We start from the raw sequence: 27,048 nt of genomic DNA on the forward strand, positions 1-27,048 counted from the left end.
TTTTGGTTTACTGTCCTATAGTATACATTGGAATGATTTCAAACCTGTTTTTATTTATCCTAATAATTATAAAGGAGTGCCTTGGAAATATGTGTTTACATAATTTGTAAACACATATTTGTTTGAGACCCACTGAGATAACTTAGACTAAAATTAACTATCTAAACACTCACAGAGTCCCTAACCTCACCTGAGCTGTTTATCTCTCTGTCTGACAGCAGAGGACTCTCCCTCCACCTTGTTGTTGAAACAGCTCCTTATATATTTTAGAGCAGCTAGCTAACCAGATGCTAACAAAAAAAATACAAGTAACCGGTGTGCGCTCTCTCTCTCTTTCTTTCTTCTCTCTCTCTCTCAATTCAATTCAAATTCCAATTCAATGGGGCTTTATTGGCATGAAAGTTAAATTAAACAATGTTGCCAAAGCATCACAATACAAAATAATTAACACCATTAACATACATTTCAAATGTTTACATATTATTGATGATATATATATACAGTGATACAATTACATTTCAGTGTGTGTGTGTGTGTGTGTGTGTGTGTGTGTGTGTGTGTGTGTGTGTGTGTGTGTGTGTGTGTGTGTGTGTGGTGTGTGTGTGTGTGTGTGTGTGTGTGTGTGTGTGTGTGTGTGTGTGTGTGTGTGGTGTGTGTGTGTGTGTGTGTGTGTGTGTGTGTGTGTGTGTGTGTGGTGTGTGTGTGTGTGTGTGTGTGTGTGTGTGTGTGTGTGTGTGTGTGTGTGTGTGTGTGTGTGTGTGTGTGTGTGTGTGTGTGTGTGTGTGTGTGTGTGTGTGTGTGTGTGTGTGTGTGTGTGTGTGTGTGTGTGTGTGTGTGTGTGTCACTGAGCTTGTGGCACGTGTATACATATTGGGCAGCAAGATGTGCCTTGTCTCCTTCTCCTAGGAGTACTCTCAGTACTCTTGAGAGGTCATCAACCTCCTTGAAACCTGGGATTACAGAGTTCAATTTGTTCCAGTAAATGCTCCTTACTTCGTTGAATGTTTGGCATTTCAGGAGGAAGTGCATCTCTGTCTCAGTCTCACCTGTCGTACAGTGACCACATATTCTCTCTCTCTCTCTCTCTCTCTCTCTCTCTCTCTCTCTCTCTCTCTCTCTCTCATGCCATACATACACACACCCTCCCGAGCTTGAATGGCAAACCCACATTTGTGCAGCGTTGCGTTCACAATACATAATTTAAAAAAAATCGCCAGACCAGCAGGCCACTTAACAGGCCAGGCCATCGGGAAACCTCCCGGTCCTCCCGATGGCCAGTCCGGGCCTGCCTATTACATACAGTGGCATTGTCTCAAGATTGAGCAAAATACACCTTTTTGAACATACAGTAACACAAATACTACAAATCCACATAACAAACCATCAAAAAGGGTCGGCACTTATTATTATTTATTAAAAAAATAGCAGCGCCACCGCAATTTGTATATAGGGAAAACACTGCTGTTACCATACTGCATCAATTTTGAATTCATAGTTGTATTTAAATTGATGATGAATAACAGATGTAAATAAAATCAGCATTCTTATTTTCTTTGATTTTCCAGTCTGAAATGACTGATACTATTGACTTATGGGTTGTTGCTACGTTAGCTCGCTAAATAAGCTAGTTTGAGCTTAATTGAATGGATACAGTGAATGTGGTACAGTCGTTTTTTTATGTAACCCTTTGTACATCCCCACAAGCTAATGCAGCTATGATAGGAACCTTTGGCTTGAAATTAACACTTATTACTGCTGTTAGCTAGTGCGTCAGACATGCTAACAGGTTGCAGCTAATATCAGAGTAAATAAACAGACTGTTAAATCCATTATTTACACTGTTGTGTTTGTGGTTTTGTAAAGGCAAGAAAGAAACACACTTAAAGAAATCTAAGGATTGATAGGCCTGTGTTGGCTAGGCAAGGCAAGGCAAGGCAAGTTTATTTATATAGCACTTTTCTGTACGCAACAATTCAAAATACTTTTTAGGAATAAATACATTAAAAACACATTATACAATTTTACAACAGACATTACAAAGCAAAGATAATAAAATAATAAAAATAAACACCACAGATATACAATACATGTTTAAAAGGCATACTGTAGTTTGAATATGAGCATCTCAATTAAAAGCAGCGGCAAAGAGATATGTTTTTAGTCTCGATTTAAAAATAGTAAGCGTTTCTGCGGACGTGCATGATTTGGGTAGTTTATTCCAGAGTGTCGGGGCATAATAGCTAAATGCTGCCTCTCCACGTTTTGTTTTTACACTCGGAACCGATAGCAGACCCGTCCCAGAAGACCTGAGGCACCTTGATGGCTCGTAATTATGCAGGAGTTCAACAATATACTTTGGTCCTAAACCATGTAATGATTTAAAAACTAGCAATAGTACTTTACAATTAATTATTTGGCCGACTGGAAGCCAATGTAGAGATTTCAGAACCGGACTGATGTGATCCACTCTTTTAGTGTTAGTGAGGACACGTGCAACAGCGTTCTGGATCAGCTGCAGTTTTCTGATGGATTTTTTGTCAGCCCTGTGAATACACTATTGCAGTAGTCGAGTCTACTGAAAATAAAAGCATGGACAAGCTTTTCTAAGTCCTGTTGTGACATTAGTTTTTTAATCCTCGATATATTCTTCAGGTGATAATAAGCAGACCTAAAGACTGTTGTAATGTGGCTGTTGAAATTAAGGTCTGAGTCCATCACTACACCCAGATTTCTGGCTTTATTAGTGGTTTTGTAGTCTGCTGACTGAAGCTCTGCGATTACTTTTAATCAGTCCTTCTTTGCTCCAAAAACAATGATCTCAGTTTTTTGTTTGTTCAGTTGGAGAAAGTTCTGAGTCATCCAGTCAGTGATGTGCTCAATGCACTTGCTCAATGTTCTAATCGGAGAACAGTCTCCTGGTGTGATTTTTAAATAAATCTGGGTGTCGTCTGCATAGATGTGATAAATTAGATCGCTCTTTTTAATAATTTCAGCCAGAGGTAGCATATAAATATTAAAAAGCAAAGGTCCTAAGATGGAGCCTTGAGGAACCCCGCATGACATATTTGTTAAAGTTGATGTGTAGTTGCCTATTGAGACAACGTTTTGTCTGTCCTTTAAGTAGGTACTAAACCAATTTAGAGCTGTTCCTGAAACTCCCACCCAGTTTTCTAGACGGTCTCGCAATATGTTGTGGTCAACAGTGTCAAAGGCAGCGCTGAGATCTAATAATACTAAAACTGATATTCTGCCACTGTCTGCCACTGGCTAGGCATCCTAAATCCAATTGTAAAGTTAATATTTGTAGGGGAGGTTCTAGAGGATGTCCCACATATATGTTAGCGAAGTGGTGACTATGCAAAAAAGACAAATAACAAATATACAGAGCATTTATATTGCTGTCTAACTTACTGAACCTGGTACAGAGTGATGTAAAGAGAGGGACTAAGTTTTGTAAAGAGGCAGAGGGAGGAATATATGAAGAATGATTGACTGAGAGACTATGTGTCACATCCAATTTGCCAGCTATTCTCTGCTTAGAGTTATGGTATTGTGTTATGACAGGCATGTCCCTCCCTCCCTCCCTTATTCTTCTCCTCTGCCCTGCTGCACTCTGATCTTTCTACCACACCACTGAGGAAATGTTGATTTGAATCATGAGGCAAAATTAATTACCGTCCTTCCTGGTTATGAAAATAAAAGCCTCACAGCCACGTGGTAATTGGCAGCGATTTAATTTGCGGTCTACTGTAGGTGAGATTTAATGAGTGTCTGTGTGTGCAAGCGGGTGAAAGAATGTAGGTGTGTGTTTTATATTTGAGACAATTGCATATTTGTTATGTGTTTGGGTACAATTTGTAATGGGTTTTCTACATAGAACATGCAATCAAAATATCATCAGGAAATCCCACGGTCTGGCATACCCTTGAATTTTCAAATAATGAATAAATGTGGCCGTAAAACTTTTATAACATGCTTCAATAGCAAGAGAGTGTTCAGTATTCATAACACAGTAAGGCAATAACAATGATGAACAGGCTTTGGGTTGCGGTTTACATTCAGGGATGGATTTGAGAGTTCTAGATGCACTGAGGGATGTGTACAGGTAGTTAAGATTCCATTTCTGTTTCCCAAATGACCTCCATTTCCAGAGGGTCCTGAGCTTCAGCTTTGCTCATTTATTGCTCCATACCCCATCATAAAGCTCTCCACTATACCATCCTGCAAGAATCTACTGTGCTGCTACTTATTTGCATGTGCATTTGCTTGTGAATTAGAATATTCAACAGCACTGATGACTCTGAACTCTAGGAGCATCAGTACTTCATGAAGGATATCAGCCGGAGTGAATAATGATTAATTACCAGTCATCCAGTGTAACTCAATTACAAGAGCTAGTGGATTATATGGAGCCCCACGACTGACACAACCAAGAGTGTAAGGCCAGTTCATAATTGGAAAGTAAAATGGTTTATAAATTTGACATAAAGATGTTTTTTTTCCTTTACTTCCAACAATTAGTCAGTTAGCCTGCCTGCTAAAAAGCAACTGTTACAAGAGTTTCTCAAGGCGTGCAAGATTCAAGGGTTTTATTATCATATGCACAGTAGCTACAGTGTAGTTATGGCAATGAGAATCTTAGGTCCCAAGCTCCTCCAACAATCCAACATATTATAAATAGGACATAAGACAAAATACAAATATAAAACAAAAAATAGTGCAAATTTGGAGAGGAGCTAGAGACACGGCAGCCATCCATAACTTAACTACCAACGATGTATTAATGTATTCCATTGTATTTCAGTTACGTTCCTTAGACTCCATGTTGATGCACTTATTTTCTTTGTATTCAGTAACTGAATATTATTGTTTATTCTTCCATTCTTTGAAGACAAGGGACATCTCAACTGCCATTGTCACTTAGTCTGTAAAACTCTCTTTTTATACGTGTTCACTTTTTTGAATCTGGGAGTCTTTCCTGTCGATGTTTTGTAAAGTGGTTCTTATTATTGGGTAATAAGATGTACAGTATATATGAGCTTTTTGTTGAATCCATGGCCATTTCAGTTTTTGTAGCTCATTTAATTTACTATAAGAAGGGCTTTTATTTGTCTGCCTCAGTTAATTCAGCAGTAACATCTGGTGCAGAAATGCACATGTGCTTACCTCCAGTAGCAGCCAGTGAACCAGCAATATGGGGCTTTTTTGCTTTTGACTGCACAATGACACAGCATCAAACAACTCACCTGCATCGCGCCACTGTGGATTTCAACAAATATCTCTCGGGATGTGTTTAATTTAAACACTTTATAATCAAGGGGTATCCACAACACATTTAAAATTCAACATGTAGTGATGAATGCAGTCATTCACAGGAGCTCCAATCAAAAATAATTCAGACATTTGTTCATTTAGTGTCAGCCGTTTATTATTTATGGGACAGAGATATTCTTTTGAAAGCAATATTTCATCATGTATAAGGATTGTTGTGGTGGTCTTTTAGCATCTTAATTAATCTATTTATCTTCTCTAAAGAAAAGTATATGAATTGCCTCAAAATGCTTTTCATTAAATAACTGTTAATGGGACAGTTTCATTTGCTAAACCAAAAAACATTTGGAGCTAGATCAAAACCAGTGTGGAGATGTGCACAGATGGTTTCTGTACTTACTTAACGCCATTACAAAACTGTTAAAATAAAGGTTTTAGGAGAAATATGTGTTTACATGTTCATTCAGACACCGTTTCTAGGGTCTTAAAATATAAAAATTAGCCCGTGTAAAGACCTTTTATACTGATGAAATACGGCCAGGCTTTACATAGATATCCATTTTAATAAATGTGATCCCACCGCTGAGACTGAAACTATGTTTTATGAGCCTGGCTGCGAATGATGTATGTGTTGTGCCAGTGTGTGTGTGTGCCGGTGTGTGTGTGTGTGCGTGCGTGACGGAGCCTGTCTTTGCAGCAGCCATGCTTTGGCAGGTTGTAGTTTTCCCCTCAGAAATCAGCCGCTCTCTGAACTGTTAAATCACACTAGAAGCCAACCTTTGAGAAGAAAATTAATTACTTTCCCTCCTCCTCCTCCTCGTCTAATTTTTTCCACATTAACCCTCCCTCATTCCTTTTTTACTCTTACACGCTCCCTCTAGATCTCTCGCTTTTTCATAATAGTATAGAATAAGTTTGGCCACAGGCACATTTTTTTCAAAACTATCAAATATGACAAATGTGATATTTTTGCATGAAGCCTCTGTCTCTCCTTTCAATGCTGTGTTTGAAGTTTGCTTTGATACTGGCTGTCTGGATGGACTGGTTGTGATTGCGCAGTTCATTCAGGTCGCATTTTTGGCACATATGCCTTTCCCACAAACTCTACTCCAATCATTAGGTTGTCAAGTTTTACCATCACAATGGAGAGCTTCATTTGAAATCAATGAACGTTGCTCTCTAGTTGGCTGTTTCTTTTGTGTGTAGCGGAACATAATAAATCAATGGAAAACCACCTCTCAGTGGACAATGCTGGCATTTACCATCACATTTATCCAAAGCATTGCAACAGATGGTTACTCTAGTTATTGAACAATCAGGGTTGCCAACTTTGGGTACCTGGCTGGAGTGAGATTTTGATATCATGGGTTTAATTACACATATGCACACTAAATGACTGCTATTGTGTCAGTAGCGGGACCTTAGCATATATATAGGATATACAAATACACAATATTGGACACAGACTATAAAGGGCACAAAGTTTCATTCACTAATGAAAGTCAAACACACTGTTTTATTGTGTGCCTGTTGAACTTGATACATTTCCATGTACATGAGGATGTGACTAGCAGTTTGAAAGGATGTACTTGAATATATTATCATTATGTCAGTGGTCTAAAATGGTCATACAACGGTGCCGACAATATTATCGTTTATCGCAATAATTTCCGGGAAAATGTATCCAACAAAATGAATTACCGTGAGAGGCCTATGAAACACACACACACAAACAAATCTACAGACTTACTCCAAACTGCCAAATATATTCATTAACACACTCTCACTCTCATATACTCTTTGACTCTATTTTGGCCTAGTAGAACAATAAGCAGCAGACTTTTACTTTTTTATCATTTCTACTGGATCTTAGATCTGCGCATGCGCAATACGCATTCCTCAACATCAACTCAACTCAACATTGTAAATAACCAACCAAAAACGATCGCCGGTTCATCTTGTTTTTGGCGTGAGAATAGTTTGGGCAGCGTGAGAGCGTGAGATTGAGAGTGAAAGCGTGTGTCACACGCCAGATGCGTGAGAGTTGGCAACCCTGCAATCTTCATTCACCTAATTTGTGCTTTGTGCTCAATAACCATGGCAGGCATTTGTTTGTTGGTCTTTAATTAATACGCCTGGCTCACCTCCCGTCTTTGTCTCCAACCTTTCCTCTCAGGTTGAGATAGAAGATGTGGAGAACGAGGAGAAAAGACACGCCCTTTTCCTGGAGCTGCTGGAAACTTCACAAAAGTGGGAGGACTTTCAGCTACTATCGCTCCTCCTACAAGCGTGGCCCCCCATGATGAAAGAGGAAGTGTAAGACACATTTCTTTGTTATTTTTCACTGCTCTTTTGTTTCTTTCAAGGTTAATGCATTGGTTTTATAAAATGTCGGGAAATACACTTATCCATGTTAATGACGGAAGCTACAGAAAGCAGCTGGTTAGCTTAGCCTAGCATAAAGACTTAGCTAGCCTGGGTATGTCTGAAGGCACCAGCACCTCTAGATTTCACCTATTAAGACGTTTGACTTTATATGGTTTTTCCAGACAAAATAAGACTGTAGTGACCATTTGTTTTGCTGGACTTCTTTTTACCAGGCGTTATGCTAAGCTAACTAGCTGCTGGCTGCAGTCTTATATTTACTGTAACAACATGAGAGAGGTTTTGATTTTTTTGTCTGACATTCTTGAATACAGCTAAAAATCCTATTTCCAAACTAACATTGAATGCATTGGAGCCCTCTCAGAGTCTTCAGAAAATGTAGTTTTAAAGTTCAGATCCAAATAGAGTGCTTTTACATTTGTTTCTTTGTGATAGTGTGTGTGTTTTGGTTCTTTATAGTCGCTTTAAACAGGTTTCATCATGTATCTTTATCATAAAGAAAACCAGGGAACATATTGACATTTTAATGATAGACTTTTGTTCTAATTTTACTGATAGCGGGAATGGAGGATAGCGCCTTTTATTGACCCGCGTATTGCTCATAGACTTTACGAGTTGGAAATAAAAACAGGAAACTTCAGGCTCTGGGCTTTTTGCATCAGCTGGCGTCTTATGAACCTCAGCAAAGGCTGGCTTTATTACCGATAAATGTCTAATGATGTGATTGCTCTTCTCCTTCTCCATTGTTCTTGATTAAAAGTGAGTGGTACTCTGAAGCCCGCCGAGACAATGCTGTCGGGAGTTTTTCCTACCAGCTCAATCAAAGCAGACTGTTTCAAACTGTTTCGATCTTCAATTTAAAGTAGAGTTCCACTCCAGTAGTTATTAGAAACTCACAAGAACATGACCACAGCTTCTTATAGGTGTGTATGCATGTCTTAATCAGCTTTATAGATTCTGATGACTTTGTTGTTTTGTTGATTCACGTTGGTTAATTGATCAGTTTAAAAGCCAACAAAACCTCCAATCTGAAATATGCCAGGATCAGACCTCACATTGTTTTTGTTAAGAGTGGATCGTGATCCTGCTGTGACTTCACTAACAGCTTCAAATGAAAAATCAATCAAGGCATAAGGGGCTGAGATAACTTTAAGAAAGTTGAAGGTATTCATTGACAGCAAATGTATTTAAGAAATGATGTCAAACTAGGCTAGAAAAAGGCAAAAGCCTTCTTACATGCTAGTTTTTTCATAGTATCTCGTGAAATGTCTTAACCCCGTCTTTGACAAAATAGTCCAGGAGCTTCCAGTTTTTAAAGTATGCATAGAACCAACATCTAGGAACTGTGCATTAATTGTTTAATTTCCACCTCTTCTGAGGAACCATGAGGATTAGGCAAATAATTTCAACAGATTGATAGTTGTGGCGGAAATTCCCCTTAAGAGAATATGAGACGACAATAGTAACCCAGTCTTTTTTTAATTTAACAGTAGAGACCTGGTTTAGTGTACAAGAAAGCCGCTCAGTGTAGAGGTGAAAACTAAATGACTAATTAAAGGGAGTTTTCAAGGGGGGGGGAAGGGTTTCGGTTCAGTGTGTTTCTCTGCATAATTTTCTAAGGAATGCCTGAAAGGATTTTCACTTGGACTTTGGGATGAAGTGATTGGAATTTGGTGGTCCAAGTCCATGGGTCACTGTGAACTCTGGCTATAACTTCATGAATGAATTAGCTTATTATGACAATTTCACATGTCTGATTAGATACAATTTAGAGATTTTGAATATACATGAATCTACCTGACAGAGGCATTATGACATTGTGGAAGTGTTACAAATACAATGAAAGGATTTAGGATCATCTAAATCAGGGGTGGGAAACCTCCGGCCCCCGGGCCGTATACGGCCCGCGAGACCATTTGGTGTGGCCCTCGAGGTAATTTATAAACACACGCAAAAAAGAAAACAAATTTAAGAAATCTAGACCGCAAAATAATTAAACAAGCGAGTGCCTGTTTTTCCTGGCAAAGGTCATGGTCCTTGAACACAACACGAGCCTAACGTGTCATCACGTGGTATATGTCTCGTCTGACAGGGGTGCAGTTCTGACGGAGAGCACTAGAACGCGGCTCCGGGACTTTAAAAATTGCAGTACCCATAAGGAGCCGTACACATGCCGCAGTTTTTGCGTGACTGTGTCTTTAGTTGAAAGCTCAGTGGCGATCTGTTCATCTGACATACTGAGCATACAGTCAATACCTTCTTTGTTATTAGCATCTGGTTAGCTAGCTATGCTAATGAATATAAGAAGCTTTTTCTCCAACCAGTGAGGTAAAGGCACATCTTTATATGATCATTATAGTTATACAAAAAAAAACAGGTATAAAATACTATATGACAGTAAAAACAAGTTGTTATTAATAAACAAGAATACAGTTTGAAAGGAGAGTGATTTGGAAAATATTCATAAAGAAAAAGTAAATCTGCTTACAGTTCTGTTTCATATGGGTGTTGAGATGTATCCATAGATCTCTTCATTTTGCTCTCAAAGTGCACCAGATTGATGCTTTCAACTTCCCGGAGCATGCCCCCCGGACCCCCCTAGAGGAGGCTAGGTCCCCCCCCCCACTTAAATCATGTCCACATGGATAGGAAACTAAATACATTTGCACACATCTTGTGTCCACATCCTTCTGTTTTGGTGGTCATGCCACAACCGTGCACGTGAAAGCATATGCGAGTCATGGTGAAATATCTGGATTAAGGGGTTGCTTTGTCTTTGCACAGCATGAAAGAAAGGTGAAATGAATGGGCTGTGATTTTAGTATTTTTAAGCAGAGGTCAATAATTTATACGGCCCTCGGAGGATGTTGGAAAAATTGAAATGGCCCTTGAGAGGAAAAAGGTTCCCCACCCCTGATCTAAATCATCTGTGTATTTGTGAAGGGCAGTAGAGTTGTTTTTGAGTTTCCCAGTGTCTTTTTCCTCTGAGAAGCAGAAGGAGATTTGGGATTAGTTTTGGACAACACAGCTTTCCGAGTTCACCCAGAGATTTCCCTGACGTTGTGAGTTCCGTAGAGCTGTAGTCAAAGCATCACTGCTGGGACAGTCGGCTATAATCATTTCTTTCAACTCCAGACTGAGCTGCTGTACTTTCAGATTTAAATCCTAACACATGCTGAGTACAAACTCAGCTTCTGATTACGGATTTGGCTTTCTGCTCGTCTCTTTAGTCCTGCTCATTTACATCGCTGAAGTTAATTTGCTGCAACATGTCTACACACAGATTCTGCATCTTTGAAGATTAGAAGCCTGAAATTAAGGTCTGATCTGTGTTTACTGTGCAATTTGTGTTTAAACGGCTGCTGCAGTCCAGCAGTCATCCTTTGAGAAGAACTCGAATGTTTAACCTTTAATTGTTGTTGTATGTGTTCAGTTCAAACTTGAGGTCATGGTTAACCTTAACTAAAACTAAGCATTTAATCCTATTTTTGATGGAAGTGTGTTTCCTGTGTGTGTTTGTAGAGTGGAGCTGTGTTTCATTGGGACTACAAGAGGAGCTATATTGAGTTGCATCTAAAAGCTTATCCTTAAATGTGTCCGCATAAACTGAGTCATATCCAAAGCACCAATAAAAGAATGGCTGTGACTCACACTGCACCCTGTGACAGCTTTGGCGAGCACACAGACACACACAGTGGAGGCAGCAGATCCTCTTTGTCCCCCCGGTGAAACACAGGAAGCAGCGCTGTGCCAAACCGCACAAGTGGGCTCTGTTTGTTCCCAAAGCCGCATCATCGTGAGGTGAAGCAGCTTGGCAAAACATGGCACCCCCGGGAGCTGGATGGAGCGGGGTTTCTCCTGCTGACGGACACACACAGAAGCCCAGCTGTGCCCCCGCCTGTCTCACACTGTGGGTGGATTATGTGACAATGTGTCCCTGGTCACAAATACACAAAAGTCCCTCTACTGTACCTCTCTTTTATAGACGCAGACTTTATAGTTGTGTAGCTTCTTTTAGCGGCGCTTTGTAATTTGAGACATCGCTCTGTGTCTTTTTGTAGTTGTTTTGTGACTATTTTGGTCATTTTGTGTCACTTTTTAACCGTTTTGTTAATATTTCAGTTATTTTTTTGTCTTTGATTTTCCTGCCATTTGCTCTGGTTGTGTTGTGTCTAAGTGTAGCTGTTTCATGTGTCTTTGTAGCCATTTTGAGTCACTTCCTGGTTGAGTGATTTCCTTTTTTATTGATGAAGGCCTGAGGGGCCATGACTATTTGGGACTCTGGGCGAAGTTAGACTGATTAAAAAAATCCAGCCATGTCTCTCGTTTTTCACCACTTGCTGGTATCATACACACCATCTTTATTTGCAGATAAACACATGCACACACATGTATCACACAGGGTCCCGTTTACCTTACAATCTATTGTAAAAACACACTTCAGCAGCCTTATAACCAGGATTCAACCACTTACATATTTTTCTCATCATGTTTCTAGGATAATACCAGCCTTTTACCATCTACCCTTAATCACGAGAAGTGTAACAAAGCGCACTTTCATATCAGATTCCCCCTCTCATCTTCAATTTCCTCCTTTTTCTTTTCTGTCCGTTAATATTTAATGTACTGCTTGTCATGTTTATCACATACGTTTCCGTCGGCAATGCTGGCAATTTCCTACAGTGGTGCTTTCTACTTTTCTCAGATCAATACATGCATAGTTGGGTTGATAGATTGTAAGATAGATATTAAGATAGTGAAACCGATAAGGTACAGAGTTTATATAACTGGTTCTAAGTGACATATTGCTAGAAACCAGCCGACGCTTTTGATTAGGCTAGGATTTGAACAAATATTTTAGCTTGAACCTTTTATATAAATGTTGACACTACTATTTGGTTAATATAATCAACATTTAGTAAATAATAATTTACTTTTTTTATTATTTTGCTGATTTCAAGTACATTTTCTTAACAGCTATTTTTCCTGTTTTTGAGAGCTGACTTTTTGTAGTGTTGATAGACGAATGGATGGATAGGTGGATGGATAGATAGATACTTTATTCATCCTATTTTAAAAAACGACAACCTCCATAACCACTAGTGCGTTAGAGGGACATGAGTACAGCATCGTCTCCCTGCCATGCTAATGATAATATTAATAGAATTATAATTTCAACAAGATCTATCCGTCAACCTAGATCTTATTAACAGATAATGAGTCGTTCTGGAGTTCCCATAGGATTTATCTTCTTCATGTGACTAATTTTAATAAAGATCCATGAAGGTCGCATTGCCTTAGGCCAGTGGTTCCCAAACTTTTTCTGTCATTGGAGAAAAAAAAAAGTCGGGGCCCCCCCCAACACAAGTCAGGCTCAGTGGCGGCGCTAGAGATTTATTTTGGGGGTGCTGTGGGGTAGCTTGACGTTTCATAGAGGGTGCTCAAACATTTAGGGTTTCCCATTAATGTACCGGTCGCTACAGTTGAGTTTTCTACTGCAACACTCCCCACGCAAATACACAACGTACCCGCGACTGTTACAATGAAGGCTCGATAATCAGCTCACGGCATATAGGTGTAAGCAGGGGTAAAGTGCTATTTTTACAGGTGGTGTGTGGACCTTACATAGGGGGGTCCGGGGGCAAGTTCCCCCGGGAAGATTTATTTTTAAATATTGAAGTTAAAAGCATCAATCTGGTGCACTTTGAGAGCAAAGTGAAGAGATCTATGGATACATCTCTCAACACTCATATGAAACAGAACTGTAAACATATTTACTTTTTCTTTATGGATATTTTACAAATCACCCTTTTAAACTTTATTCTTGTTTTACTGTCATATAGTATTTCATACCTGTTTTTCATTTGTTCTCTTATTTTTTTATAACTATAATGATCATATAAACGTGTGCCTCGGAAATAATTGTTTACATTAATGGTGACCAACAAGTTTGAGACCCACTGAGATAACTTAGACTAAAGTTAATTATCTAAACACTCAGAGAGTCCATTAGCTCACTGAGTCTCTCAGTCTGACAGGAGAGGACTCTCCTCCACTTTGTTTTTGAAAAAATTCCTTATATCCGTTAGCGTAGCTCGCTAGCACCAGAAGCTAACAACAACAATCTCCGGTACCGGTGCGCTCTCTCTCGCTCGCGCACGCACACAAAATGGCTCGTTTCACACACACACAGAGCCGAGCTTTAATGAAACACAGAGACCCAGACGTAATAGTACTGTACTGCATCATATTATTTTCGAATCAATCATTTTCAAATTATGATTATTTATTTGTTTTATCTTTTTCTTTTTTTTTCAATAACCATTTTTCAAATGCCCCCCCCCCCCCCCCTCTTTGGTAACCACTGCCTTAGCCTCAATGGTATTTGCTGGCCTTGGTGTGAGCTCATCTGTTACTCAGGAGCATTAGCAAAGGTCTTGAAGACCTCATAAAGGATCGTGTCAACATGTCAGCGTCTGTCAGCGCTGGCAGCTGGTCCCCCTGGTGATCGGCATGTAGGTGTTTAATATTAACTGCAGGAGCAAAGTGGTCAAACATCCTTTTTCCTCGAGTCAGAATTCATTAGATTGTCTGTAAACCACCTGATGGTTCCGTCTGCGCTCATGTCAGCCACTGATTTGATGCTGTTATTCTTATGCGGCTGATGTGTTTATATTATTCATAGCAACACACAGTAGTCAGCTGCTGTAACCCAGCCATTGTCTAACAGGATTACCGTCACACACAGGGCTTATTATTGAATGAATAACATTACAGTATTCTACATGTTGGATATAAATGTCGGGGGAAATCGAGCCTTAATCAAGCCTTACTGTTTGATTTGTTGAAAAAAAACTTGCAAAGTTACCTTGTTATTTTGTGTAAACATTTTATTTATTTATTTTGTAATATTTGTTTCAGAGAAATAAATAGCAGCTAACCAAAGCCTACCAATTAATTAAATAACAAATATAATTATTTTATGTATAACTAGAACTGCATTTACTTGGAGTCACTGAGAATTAAGAAATACAAAAATAATTTTGAATAGTGTAGCACAAATAAATGTTCCCTTTTGTCTCAGCTTTGATTCCTGGGTTAACATTGGTGCCATCAGTTAATATAACCTTTTAAATTATGAAAACTCCATCATCTCTCACACATTTGTCTCTGCTTTCATTCATAAAATGTTCCACCGCTATGTACTGAATCAAGTGATTTCAAATTGAATTGTTGGCTACTGAAAGATTTACACATCTAGTTCTAAACTTGTCTTTTTAATATACTGTATGTTCCTTCCTTGTTCTGCCATCTATAACTCACTCTGATATATGTATTTCCTTCACCTGTCACTTTTGTATTTACATGTTTCTCTCCTGTATGTTCACCGCTCAGTAGGAGCCTACACACACACACACACACACACACACACACACACACACACACACACACACACACACACACAAACACACTTCCACACTCACAGGTGTCTTGCTCTCTGTTTCCAGGGCAGAGTCGGAGTGTAACCCCTGGGTGGCGCTGACCTCGGCCCTGCTGAGCCGCTGCCAGGCATCAGAGGTCAAATTAGACCTGGGTCAGCAGGTCGTTGCCATGGTGCGATCGCTCTACAACACCAAACACAAGCTTCCTGCACAGGTAACTCTCCTGGGATAAACGTCTATTACTTCTAATGTCTTGTTTTCTTTGCAGTACTTTGAATGTTTTACTAAAAGCATGTCATTAGGAACTCCAATATGCTCATTTTTTGCTGATTTATACTTTACTCTGCTACATTTCATTGGAAGCTAATTAACTTTTACACCTACACTTGATCATACAGTGTAAAATTTGAGTTGATAAAATATGACTCAAAGTTTAATATTAAACTATGCGACAGTTTATAAAATAGTAACAGCTACACTTTAATTAAATATAAAATGAACATGCTATTTATGTTAATGTCAATAGCCCATAAAACACAACATAAAATAATCCTGACAGTAATGCATAATGAGTGCTTTTACTATTGATTCTGTTGGGTACATTTTCTTGCTATTTATTCTAAATGTTTATTCAATTTTAAGGCCGAACTGATTATTTTTACACTCTGGCATTGCTGCTTAAATACAAGAGCTGAATTATTCTTTTACCACTTCAAAACAGTTAGGATAGTGAAAATAATAATTGAAACCGAAGGGGGAAAAAAACCCAGCTTCAACCCTGCTATCACTTTTATTGAGAAATAATAAACGCTTGTTAGAATTTAGCGTAAACCCCAAGCATTGCCACATTTACGCCCATATCTTAATAAAGCAGCCTAAAGCTATTAAGTATGTTATCCACAGCAACATGTTAGCATCAGCTCAGTGCATTCCACAATGTACTGTAGGCACGCGTGCTCTGTGATATCTGGCTGCCCTTAAAGCTATTCATACCCTACTGAGCAGCATGCAAATGGTAAGCCTAATGCCATTCTGTATGTCTAGCGCCAGCTGACTGTGATATTAGTTTAGTGCTAATGCTATTCAATGTGAATAGGCTAGTGTCTGCCTGGCTGTCTAATATTAGTGTGGGAAGAAGGGTGGGAGGAGGCCTTTTACTCTGTTCTGAACAGCTTTCATTTGAATCTGCTGGAATGAAACCACCAGAGCATGGGGGAATCAGATTGCATTGTGATATCCATATATTACTGGGTAGGACCGCTGTGTGTGTGTTTGTGTGTAGACCTTCTTAAAAGTATTATGTGCCTCCGTGTCTGTACAGTATATGCCGATTAACCTTCACTGTTCCTCGCCCACTCTCTTCCCTCCATCTCCCGCTCTCCCCTCTGTTCTCCCTCACTCTTTCTTTCTCTGTTTTCATCCCACTTTATGCTTTATCTTCATCCATCCATTCATTTACCACCCCCCCCCCCCCCCCCCTCTCCAGTGTATCGGACATATCTCCACCCTGCTGCTCCAGAGGCAGCCCAGCCTCCAGCAGCCTGCGCTCAAACTGATGGCTGAGAGTGGTGATGAACAACTGCTGAAGCTGACTCTGGATCAGATCAACAGCATGACCCCGGTAGGTGGCGATGTGAAAGTCTGGGTGGTCCAGATTCAGGCGGAGTCCTCTTCATGGATCGCGGTTTGAATGCAGACTTTTTTTCAAATCAGTTTATTATTCCACCTCGAAAACGTTAGAAATAGGGGAACAATTCACTTCACTACTTCTCAGAGCTCATGGTCATGTCTTAAGAAATCCTTTTCTAGTCCAACACCGAAATGTTTTCAGGTTATAGTTATACAAATAAATCATTCGGATGAAGTTATGTCTACTAGGTTTTGGATGTTTTATTTAAAATATTGTAAGGAGCCTTAAAAGAAAGTGGTATTTCTCCCACAAGCTATGTCGATCAGATCCAACATCAGCCTTGTTTCTTATGTGTGTGTTAAAATAAATAATGTAACAATGTTCTGAGACTGTATTATATTCTATATTAAAAAGTACCAGACAGAATAGAAAAGGTGAAATGCTAGAAACTGTAGGCCAAAACTCTTCAACATTGTAAGATAAGAATGAAGTCCTCCAAAAAATCTCAACATTTAAATAAGCCAGCGCTCATCCACTTGCTATCTGTATAAGAGAGTAATAGTTTAAGACTGTGTGGGCCCTCTCCTCTGTTCCCCATCAGATAAGCAATAGTCACAAAGTAGGCCTCTCAGACCCGGTAGCCCCTCTCTTTGTTCCGGGATCAGATAAGAGAAAGCCGGTCCATTAAGTGACAGAGCCTCTATTAAATGAAACATAAAGGCGCCTATATCGGAACACCTGGGGAAAACGCTGCTTTTATCCCGCAGAGAAAAGCAAGCGGGGGTTGGAAGCGGGTTGCTGAAGGGGGATAGAGAGTAGATGTGTGATTTAGATGTTGGCGGGAGGACATCAAATGGAAAGGGTGTTTAGAGAGAGAAATGGGATGAGAAGGGAAATTACAAAGAGGTAGCAAATGTATGAATATGTAAAGTGAAAAAGATGGAGGTGAGAGGAAATGGCAGTGTGCGCAGCCAAGCCTGAAGAGAGGATGGTACGGGAGGAAGGCCAGGAGAGATAAATCAGGGAGAGTTAGAGAAGAGGGTGTGTGAATGGAGTGAGAAGGGTAGTGTGTCAAACAGCTTTGAGAAATAATTCTGCTTCTGCAACCTGAGAGCTGAGCGAACAGGGCCATGTTCAGAGCAGTGTTCATCTGAAGATAACATCGGCGGAGACAGAGAGAAATTGTCTTACATCTAATACATCTGATAATGTGCTCATTGTGGAGCCGCATGAATGTGGGTGTGTGTGTGTCTGTGTGTGCGTCTGTGTTGTGTTCTCCACTTATTCTCTATATGTGTGTGTGAGCATTCCTCGTGTTCTATGTGAGTGTCTGTTTGCCAAAGTGTGTTTGTATTGTGTTTGTTTTAAATACAGTATCTGTTCAGTCAAATTATATAAAAAAGGATATTAGATTTATTCAAGGTTTTTTATTTCCTCATATGTTTTGATGCCCGTCTTATCCAATTCCAGTACTATAACCAATTTAAGGTCTGTATACCCACATTTTTGGCAAGGATGGTTCAAATAAGGAAAACTTCCCCCACCCAAACCTCATTATGTTTTAGCCTTGACACCCTTCTCGCCCCCTTAACTGTGGCTAATATTTTCATACCTTTTCAGCCCACATTGATAACAAAAGAGGGAATGTTTAAAGTTTTTCATAAAAGTGAAAAAATACAATACCTTAATACCGGATTACCATTAATGTGTTTATTGTCATATGTGTACCGTCGGTCTTTTGGAAGACAAACATATGGAGGTGGTGGTCATTTGTTGTAGTTGTGCTTCATATTTTTGTTAAGATTGTGGCACCAGCCTGGTCCTCACCATGTGAAATGCTGCCACTGCTGCTTGGAAGTCTTTTTTATGTAAGGTAAGGCCAGGGCTTGCTATCTCACTAAAACCTGTTTCATATTTCATTGGACATGAAATATGATCATGGAAGTCCATTTTGTGTATCAGATCTAGTTAGTTTGAAGGCTTATCAGGCAAAAGAACACCGCACAGCGTTTCATAACACAACGTTATGACTCTGCAACTACTTTATATTTTGAGGCAATGATTGCGAGGTAAAGAATAGAAAAATACAGCACATACAGAATAATACACAAGGAATATGTGCTTGAGTGTATTCAATTGGCCACAGAAAATAAGTCAATTTTGTTGTTGCTTGATCACTCTGCTCTGGAAACCCGCTGTACTGACCTCCTCCAAAAAAATTACGGAACTTTGCAAAAGTTGGTCAGAGAATGGCCTAGGACAGTGGAATGCTTTGACTAAATGATTGTACGAGGCACTTTATGACACAAAAAAACTATAATTTATATGGATTAGTTTTATCATGACATGGCTGATACTCATTCGCTTAATAAGGTTGTATTGGCTGCAATATCAAAACAGGCATTTGGGATGTTTAAACATTTGGATTAGAGTTCACAAAAGGTTATTAGACTAATCATTTGAAGAAAAAAAAAACATGTTTTAGACCTGTTTTAAACTTCTAAACACACATTGTTCACCATCATGACCACATTTAAGATGATACAAGAGCAAAACTACTTTTATCAGATCAACAAATTGACTGGACTTGCAGTGGCCAACCTTTAGGAGATCAGTCGATCTCATCAATGGGCGATCAGAAGTAAGATCATAGTCAAGCTAGTTGATCAGAAATCATGACATCACGCTTTGCCGAACTGCATCGTGGTTCAGTTGCTTCGCTTTGCCTCCGTTGCTCGTGCTGAAAGTTGAGAAAAGTTCAACTTTGTAAGCGTCGACGGAAGCGCCATCCAATCAATTCATATGCCAGTACAAGCGTTAGCCAATCAAACCGTGTGCTTGTGTGTCCGGGACGGGAGATTCATGTGATTGGTTGTTGGTCGCGCGCCAGACACGCCCACCGGCAAGCTTCAACGCGACGGAACCGTGTGTACGATACGTAACTGTTAATCTACAGGTTTTACGATTAAATGTCATCTGTTTGGTCACAGTTGGTTTCACTCCAACATACAAAATTAATTGATCACAGAAAACCACGTAGAAGATTTGAATGTCATTCTTCATTTATCAACCTGTCGTTTAATGTCTACATTCACACTGGTAGATTTAGGCCACGATGCATCATAATATATTTCTTAACTGCAAACTGTGAAGCATAGCGCCCTTGATTACATACATGAAAATGACACGCCACTCTGTGTGATTGACAGGCCTCAAGCATTTCCCCGACCGGTGTGTGCTTCCTGGCACTCTGCTCTGTATCTGATGTGATAGATTACTGTGCACATTGTTTTCTCCTGTATCAACATATATTTTTTCACAAGATAGATGGCCCTGGATTACTTGAAAAACAAGATTCATTCTGAAGATTTGTTTTTAATTAAAATGGTGTCATAGAAATCCACTTGACGCAAGTTGTAAATGAGAAATGTAATTTATGAGGCTGTTGCGCGAGATGTGCGTTCACACTCACCGTGTCTTGCGTTGTTGTGGAGCAGGCCATCGTGGGCGTTAAAGTATAAGGGAGGATGGTGGAAAGAAAAAAGAGGAGTGGGAGTAGAGTATACGATTGAAAAGGGAGACAAAGAAGTAGGGAGCAGGTAATGAAGAAGAGGTTGTATTGTCCTCGATGATGCAGGAAAGTGTGCAGTGTTTTTCTTTCTATTCACTCAGAGCAGAAAGAGCCTCTCTCTTCGCCTCTCGCTTTTTCCACTTTCTCCCTCTCTCCTATCTTTTCTTCCATTTCTCTGCTCCTTCTAGTGAAGATGTATGTGCCATGGAGGAGCAAAGGGGAGCGGTGGTGCACGGAGCCAGGGGTTAACAACAGCCTGACAGAGATAAGGGGCTGATGAGAGAGGCCCTGCCAATAAGAATGAGCTGTCACTGCAAATGTACAGCATACAGTGATACAGCTGCACATATATACACAGCTGTACCAAAAACCATAGTTAGCAACATTAACATTTTATAGGAGTCCTTAGACGGCTATGGCTATGGCTGGGGGGTTGAGGAGCTTGATGCTCGTCAACTATCAGCAGGAGGGTGGGGGAGCCTCGCTGCGGGGGAAGCACTTAGCACCTTAGATCCAGCTCCAAAGCCAAGAGCTAACCCCAGAGAAGAGTCCCCTATGTCAGCTGGTGCTGAGGCTAGCTGCCCCCTCTCAGAGCCACTCGAGAGAGAGAGAGAGAGAGAGAGAGAGAGAGAGAGAGAGAGAGAGAGAGAGAGAGAGAGAGAGAGAGATACGAGAAGAGAGGAGAGAGAGAGAGAGAATGAGCGAGAGAGAAGAGAGAAGAGAGAGATAGAGGAGAGAGAGAGATAGCACTATCAGCTAGAAGCTCTATATCTTCTCTCCGATCGAGAATCTCTCGAAGAACGATGAGAGCGCTCCGAGAGATAGATCTCGAGCTCTCGACTCTCTTAGCTATCTTCTCTAAATATCTCTTCTCTCTATCTCATTATCTCGCGCATCTCTATCCTCTGTCCCTCTCTCTCCCTCTCTCTCTCACTCTCTCATCTATCCTGCTCTCTCTCTCTATGGCTCATTCCTCTCTTATCTCTCTCGTCTCGCTCTCTCTTAATACATCTTCGTGGCCTTCCCTTGCTTCCAGAGATCAACAAGAGATAGCGAGATATAGCAGATCTCGTCCTCTCTCCAGTCTTTAAGCTAAAGTGGGTTTTGAAGCTGAAGCTTGTTGCCCTCCTCGACTACGTCTGGAGCCGACAGGAAAGTTCAACACCACAGGACATGGCAGTTCCGGCCCCTTTGTAGCATATTCTTTCAATGGAATTAGGCAGGATCGCCCACTGGGCTTTCAACTAAATACACAGCAGCCACGCAAAAACTGCGGCCATTTGTACAGCTTCCGTATGGGTACTGCAATTTGTGAAGTGCTTTCCTCTGTGTGATGAAACGATCAGCACCACGAAGGAAAGCCGGAGACAGAATGTTCACCTGGATGTTAAAGAGAGCGGGGCTGCGTTGCGTGCATGGCTTCCTTCTGCAGGTAACGGGGAGACGCGCTCTGGCGGCGCTCTCGTTCAGGATCCGAAAATACAATTTCAATATTTTGCACACTTATTTCACTTATTCCTAGTGTGCCACTGGTTACGGTGCCGCGTGCCAATGCTGGCAAAAGCAGGGGTTACCGACCCCTGCTTTAAAGAGATGAAACCTGGACGCAACTTCTAGCTCCCTGCCAAAATGTCAATATAGGACAATTTGGGAGTAAAAAGGTGTTGCCCTGCCTAAATGCTAAGTGAGACTTAAGGGGTTGTGAATTGTGTATGTATGTATTTGTGTGTATCTGCTTGTCGGTCTTTTTGTCATAGTGGGGCATTGACTACATCAGCTTTGCCATAACCCGACAGCTACAGCTGTTAGACAGCGAAGCCTAAACCGAATAGTAGTTTAATCAATCAACTGTTAAGTCGTTTGAACCCACCCCCCCAAGTTACTGATGCTACGCCTGTCAGGCTTTCAGTTCCCACATGGCACAGACGCTGTTTACTATTGACTTCACTGGACTAGCCTTTATATACTGTAGTGCCTTTCTAGTTTTCCGACCAATCAGAGTGCTTTTACACTACTGTACATTTTTCAGAAGTAACGCTTGGCAGTACTACAAGTAGTAACTGGTTAAGAAACAGTCCTGAAAGTAAACCTGACACCTCTTCATGACCTAGATAATAAAAGGAGACCATGAGCAGGAAGATTTATGATGACTATATAGCTATTCTTAATGGAGAGCTTAAATTAGAGGCAAACAAATAGTTTCATTCTCATTTATCACACTGTTATTAAGGCATATGGAGAAAAACAACAGATGTGACCCCCCATGTCATCTCCAAAGAATCACTTACACCTTTTTCATCTGCCCAGTGAAGTGAGGACACTTGGTGTGTGTGATGGAGTGATTATGAGTCTAATTGCTTGTTTAAGTGGGCTTGTTTACAGCTTGTGTGCCATATTGGCCCTGTTAATCTAGCTGTGTTTGCTCGCAACGGAGTGTGTTGATCCCTGATTTGCTCCATGAGTGTTTGTGTGTTTGTGTTTGCTCTTGTGCGTCACAGCCCACTTTTCTTCTTTTTTTTCGGCTTCACAGCTTCTTCTTCTGTCACTTTCAATCATGTCGCGCTGTAAGCAAGGAGCGCTTGCGTTTGTGCGCGCTCAGTTTGGTGCACTTCTGAAGCCCGGGGACAGCTTGGATGGAGGGATGGGAAGCAGAGCCTGAAGAAGGAGAGGCAGGGAAGGAGATAGTTGTGTGTTGTCTGGCATTCCAAAGAAGCTTTATGATTGAAATGATAAAAGAAGGCTCGGCCATGCATTATGTATTAGGCTTTGTACGTGTACGGTAATTCCAATTAAGCTCTCAGCCAGGTTTAGCTCAGGGAAAGAGAGGGCGGAGGAGGACGTATACAGGAAATGAGAGACTTGCAGAGCTGGAATTGAAAACAAAGGTGTTACAAATTGACCAGACCAATCGGGGAACATTTAGCGGCCATTGAAGGCAAACAAGAGAGACAACCTCAGCTGTCTTTCCCAGGAAGAGACAGCAAGAAATGAGGAGGGGATAACAAGAGCGAGAGTGGGGGGTTGGACATCTTATGGCTGCAGTTTGATGTGTCGGCTCCCTTGTCATGCTGAGTGTTTGTTCATTCAGTCACGGCACACACACACACACTCAAACATGAGACAGAAGATGCCTCTTTCGCTTCGCTGAAGAGACAGACACAGTGTTGTTTGAACCTTTAAAGAGGATTTGGAGGGGCTTTTAACCTGACACACACACACACCTGTGCTCAAAAACACACACACCGCAGGACATATTTTCAAGCTGTTGACCTTTGAGAAAGAAAGGAAGGCATGATGGATGTATTCCCTCCTCAGTCAGATTTTGTTTGCGATGAACTGTTTTTAAAGGCGAGGCCCAGACAGGCCGCCGGGGAAAGTCAGAGACTCAAAGAGATAGAAGGGTGTAGGGATGGATGTACAGTAGAACAGATTGTTAGCTGTTGTCGACTCAGTGGATGGTGTTCCTGACAGCAGAAAGCCATACATTCAGTTTGTGGTGCATTTCAGATGCAAAGGTCATAATCATAATGTGGCAAATCTTGCAAAAAAACACTTTGACAAATCAAATTGGTCAATGTCATGCTCCACTGTCGAGACAATATTGTTATTTTTTTTAGGAAATAGGCTTATTCGCTTTTTACATTACATTACATGTCATTTGTTAGATGCTTTTATCCAAAGCGACTTACATACATTCAATACTGTGGACAATCCCCACAAGAGCAATTTGGGATGAAGTGTCTTGCCCAGGGAGACAACGACATGCTGACTGCAGTGGGACTCGAACTTACTACCCCCTGATTCGAAGTCCAGCACACTGAGCCACTGAGCCACAGCCTCCAAATCTTTCTTCCTAAAAGAGTTTTAAGAGAATATCAATACAGCTCATGCCTTTACATTAAATATGAAGCTGGAGCCAGCAGCAAGTTAGCATAGCTTAGCTTACCTTAACACAAATACTTAATTGAGACGCAAATGATTAGCCTAGCTCTGATAAAGCCACAAGTTAACTTTTTTACAGTTTAAAGAAATAAGATATACAGTGGGGCAAAAAAGTATTTAGTCAGCCACCAATTGTGCAAGTTCTCCCAATTAAAAAGATGAGAGAACAGACCCGGCGTCATGGGGCCCATCCAGGATTTGGGCCCGCTGTTTTAAGGGCTGAATACAACATTTTAATTGTTTTATTATTATGTTTATTGTTGTTATTTGTAGGGCTTTGTCCTAATATTTATTTTTGTTTTAAACTATGTTGAAAGATTAGTTTAATATCATTTTTTTTATTTTGCTATGAAATTCTGAATGAAAGGCTGCGCGCGAGACTGATTTTTCGCTGGGTTGAGTCGTGTGGGTTTTTGAGTGAGATGCGGCACAGCAGCCTGTCAGTTTACTCTTGCTAGGTTAGTTTGGCTATTATCATTTATATTTATCTGCAACAATGGATATCAGGAAGTGGTTCATGAAAGGAATATGGCAACTCAGCGCCAGATGCAGGCACAAAAGAAATCAGTTACGTTACCAACGAGCTAGCAAGCCAGCCAGGGACAAGGGAGGCTGGCAATCAATTATATTTTTAAGAGAAATTGACTCTCAAGCCGGCTCTCTCACAAACTCCGGCTCTGTGCGCAAGCAGACCGCTGCACACTAGGGGTGTAACGGTATCCCTATTCGTCCCGTACCGTCACGGTTCGGCACACGCAGTCACACGACGAATACGCCTTTTTTTTTATGAGTGGGAAAAAAGTGTCATTCAGGGCAGTATCCACTACACTATATATAATCCAGGGGGCGGTATTGCGCCTAAAAGCTGTTTGCCAGCCGCCCTTAAACAACAAATGAAGAACAAGAAGAAACACAACAACAAAACGAACAAAATACAAGAAGAAGAAAAGTTAGTATGGCGATTTCAGATAACACAGGAGCTAGAACCCACCTGCTTCTTTTAAATCAGCTGTGTGGGAACATTTCGGGTTCCCTGTGGACTACAATAACGATGGAGTGTACGAGTGGTGGATCGGACGAGGATGGTGTGTCGCCGTTCTACAGTGGTGCGGTATGCTAATGGTAACACACGCCAAACATGCTAAATCATATCAGAAGGCATCACCCAGATTTGCCAATCACCGGAGCCCGGCAAAAGACAACAGCAGTTCAGCAGCTTTTCCTCGCTGTTTTTATAAACCAATAGAAATGAAAGCCGTGAGACCAAAATAAATAACGGAAGCTTTTGGCATATGTTTTTCAACGACTTTGCGCTCTTGAAACACTTTCTTATTATTTATGATGTCATATTTTCAAGACATTCTTTTTAGCTTTACAGCTTGATGAAACCTTTTTGTTTGACATCAGCCATTATAGATAATATGGCCATCTGAGTGTACTGTGTATGGTTTGTTTTTAACTGTTTAATACAGTTCATTATTCAAAAAAGAGTTCTTTATTTTGAAACTGAAACTTGCACTACTGTTCAATCATAAATAACAATAAACCTGGAATTATGCATTTGGGACTTTTTTTTGCTTTTTCTTGTTGTACCGAACCGTGACCTCCAAACCGAGGTACGAACCGAACCGTGACTTCTGTGAACCGTTACACCCCTACTGCACACGCTCTCTGCCTCGTTCAATATCTCTCTCTCTCCCTTTCTCTCCCTCACTCCACCTCTCCACCCTGTGTGCGCTCAAGTTTGCCTGCATGCTTGCCCAAATTGCCACAGCGTTACAAATGTGCCACAAAACCAACCAATGGATGTAGCCTATAATAAGACCATCAACAGCCTTATGGCGACCTAAAACCCCTCTGTTTCCGTAACAACAATTCACGAGCGCCCGCCCCGTTGACAGATCTCGAGCATCTAACAGCCCCCCCCCCCCCCGCCCCGTTGACAATTCAGATTTCCCAGGACATGTATGTTTCGGGGTGGGCCCGCCCTTGTAAATCAAATGCCCGCCCAGAGACGTATGTCTGCCGCCGGGTCTGTGAGAGAGGCCTGTAATTTTCATCCTAGGTACACTTCAACTATGAGAGACAGAATGGGGGGAAAGAATCCAGGAAATCACATTGTAGGATTTTTAATGAATGAATTGGTAAATTCCTCGGTAAAATAAGTATTTGGTCACCTACAAACAAACAAGATTTCTGGCTCTCACAGACCTGTAACTTCTTCTTTAAGAGCCTCCTCTGTCCTCCACTTGTTAACTGTATTAATGGCACCTGTTTGAACTCGTTATCAGTATAAAAGACAACTGTCCACAACCTCAAACAGTCACACTCCAAACTCCACTATGGCCAAGACCAAAGAGCTGTCAAAGGACACCAGAAACAAAATTGTAAACCTGCACCAGGCTGGGAAGACTGAATCTGCAATAGGTACGCAGCTTGGTGTGAAGAAATCAACTGTGGGAGCAATTATTAGAAAATGGAAGACATACAAGACCACTGATAATCTCCCTCGATCTGGGGCTCCACGCAAGATCTCACCCCGTGGGGTCAAAATGATCACAAGAACGGTGAGCAAAAATCCCAGAACCACACGGGGGGACCTAGTCAATGATCTGCAGAGAGCTGGGACCAAAGTAACAAAGGCTACCATCAGTAACACACTACGCCGCCAGGGACTCAAATCCTGCAGTGCCAGACGTGTCCCTCCTGCTTAAACCAGTACATGTCAAAGCACTTGAGATATTCATTGCTATCGGGATGTTAAGAGCATTCCATGGAATATGAACAAAAAGTGTATCTCGAGCCGG

At 40.9% G+C, this 27,048-nt stretch overlaps 1 protein-coding gene across 1 annotated transcript in view; it reads left to right on the forward strand.

Moving 5' to 3' along the window:
• Positions 1-27,048, forward strand: part of nbas (NBAS subunit of NRZ tethering complex) — a 216,955-nt gene that overhangs the window by 184,203 nt on the left and 5,704 nt on the right. Inside the window, 3 exon segments of the mRNA XM_034234085.1 lie at positions 7,448-7,587; positions 15,165-15,312; positions 16,585-16,719. Coding sequence (XP_034089976.1) covers positions 7,448-7,587; positions 15,165-15,312; positions 16,585-16,719 — 423 coding nt within the window.

This window comes from Gymnodraco acuticeps, unplaced genomic scaffold, assembly GCF_902827175.1.
Source record: "Gymnodraco acuticeps unplaced genomic scaffold, fGymAcu1.1, whole genome shotgun sequence".
NCBI classification, from domain to species: Eukaryota; Metazoa; Chordata; class Actinopteri; order Perciformes; family Bathydraconidae; genus Gymnodraco; species Gymnodraco acuticeps.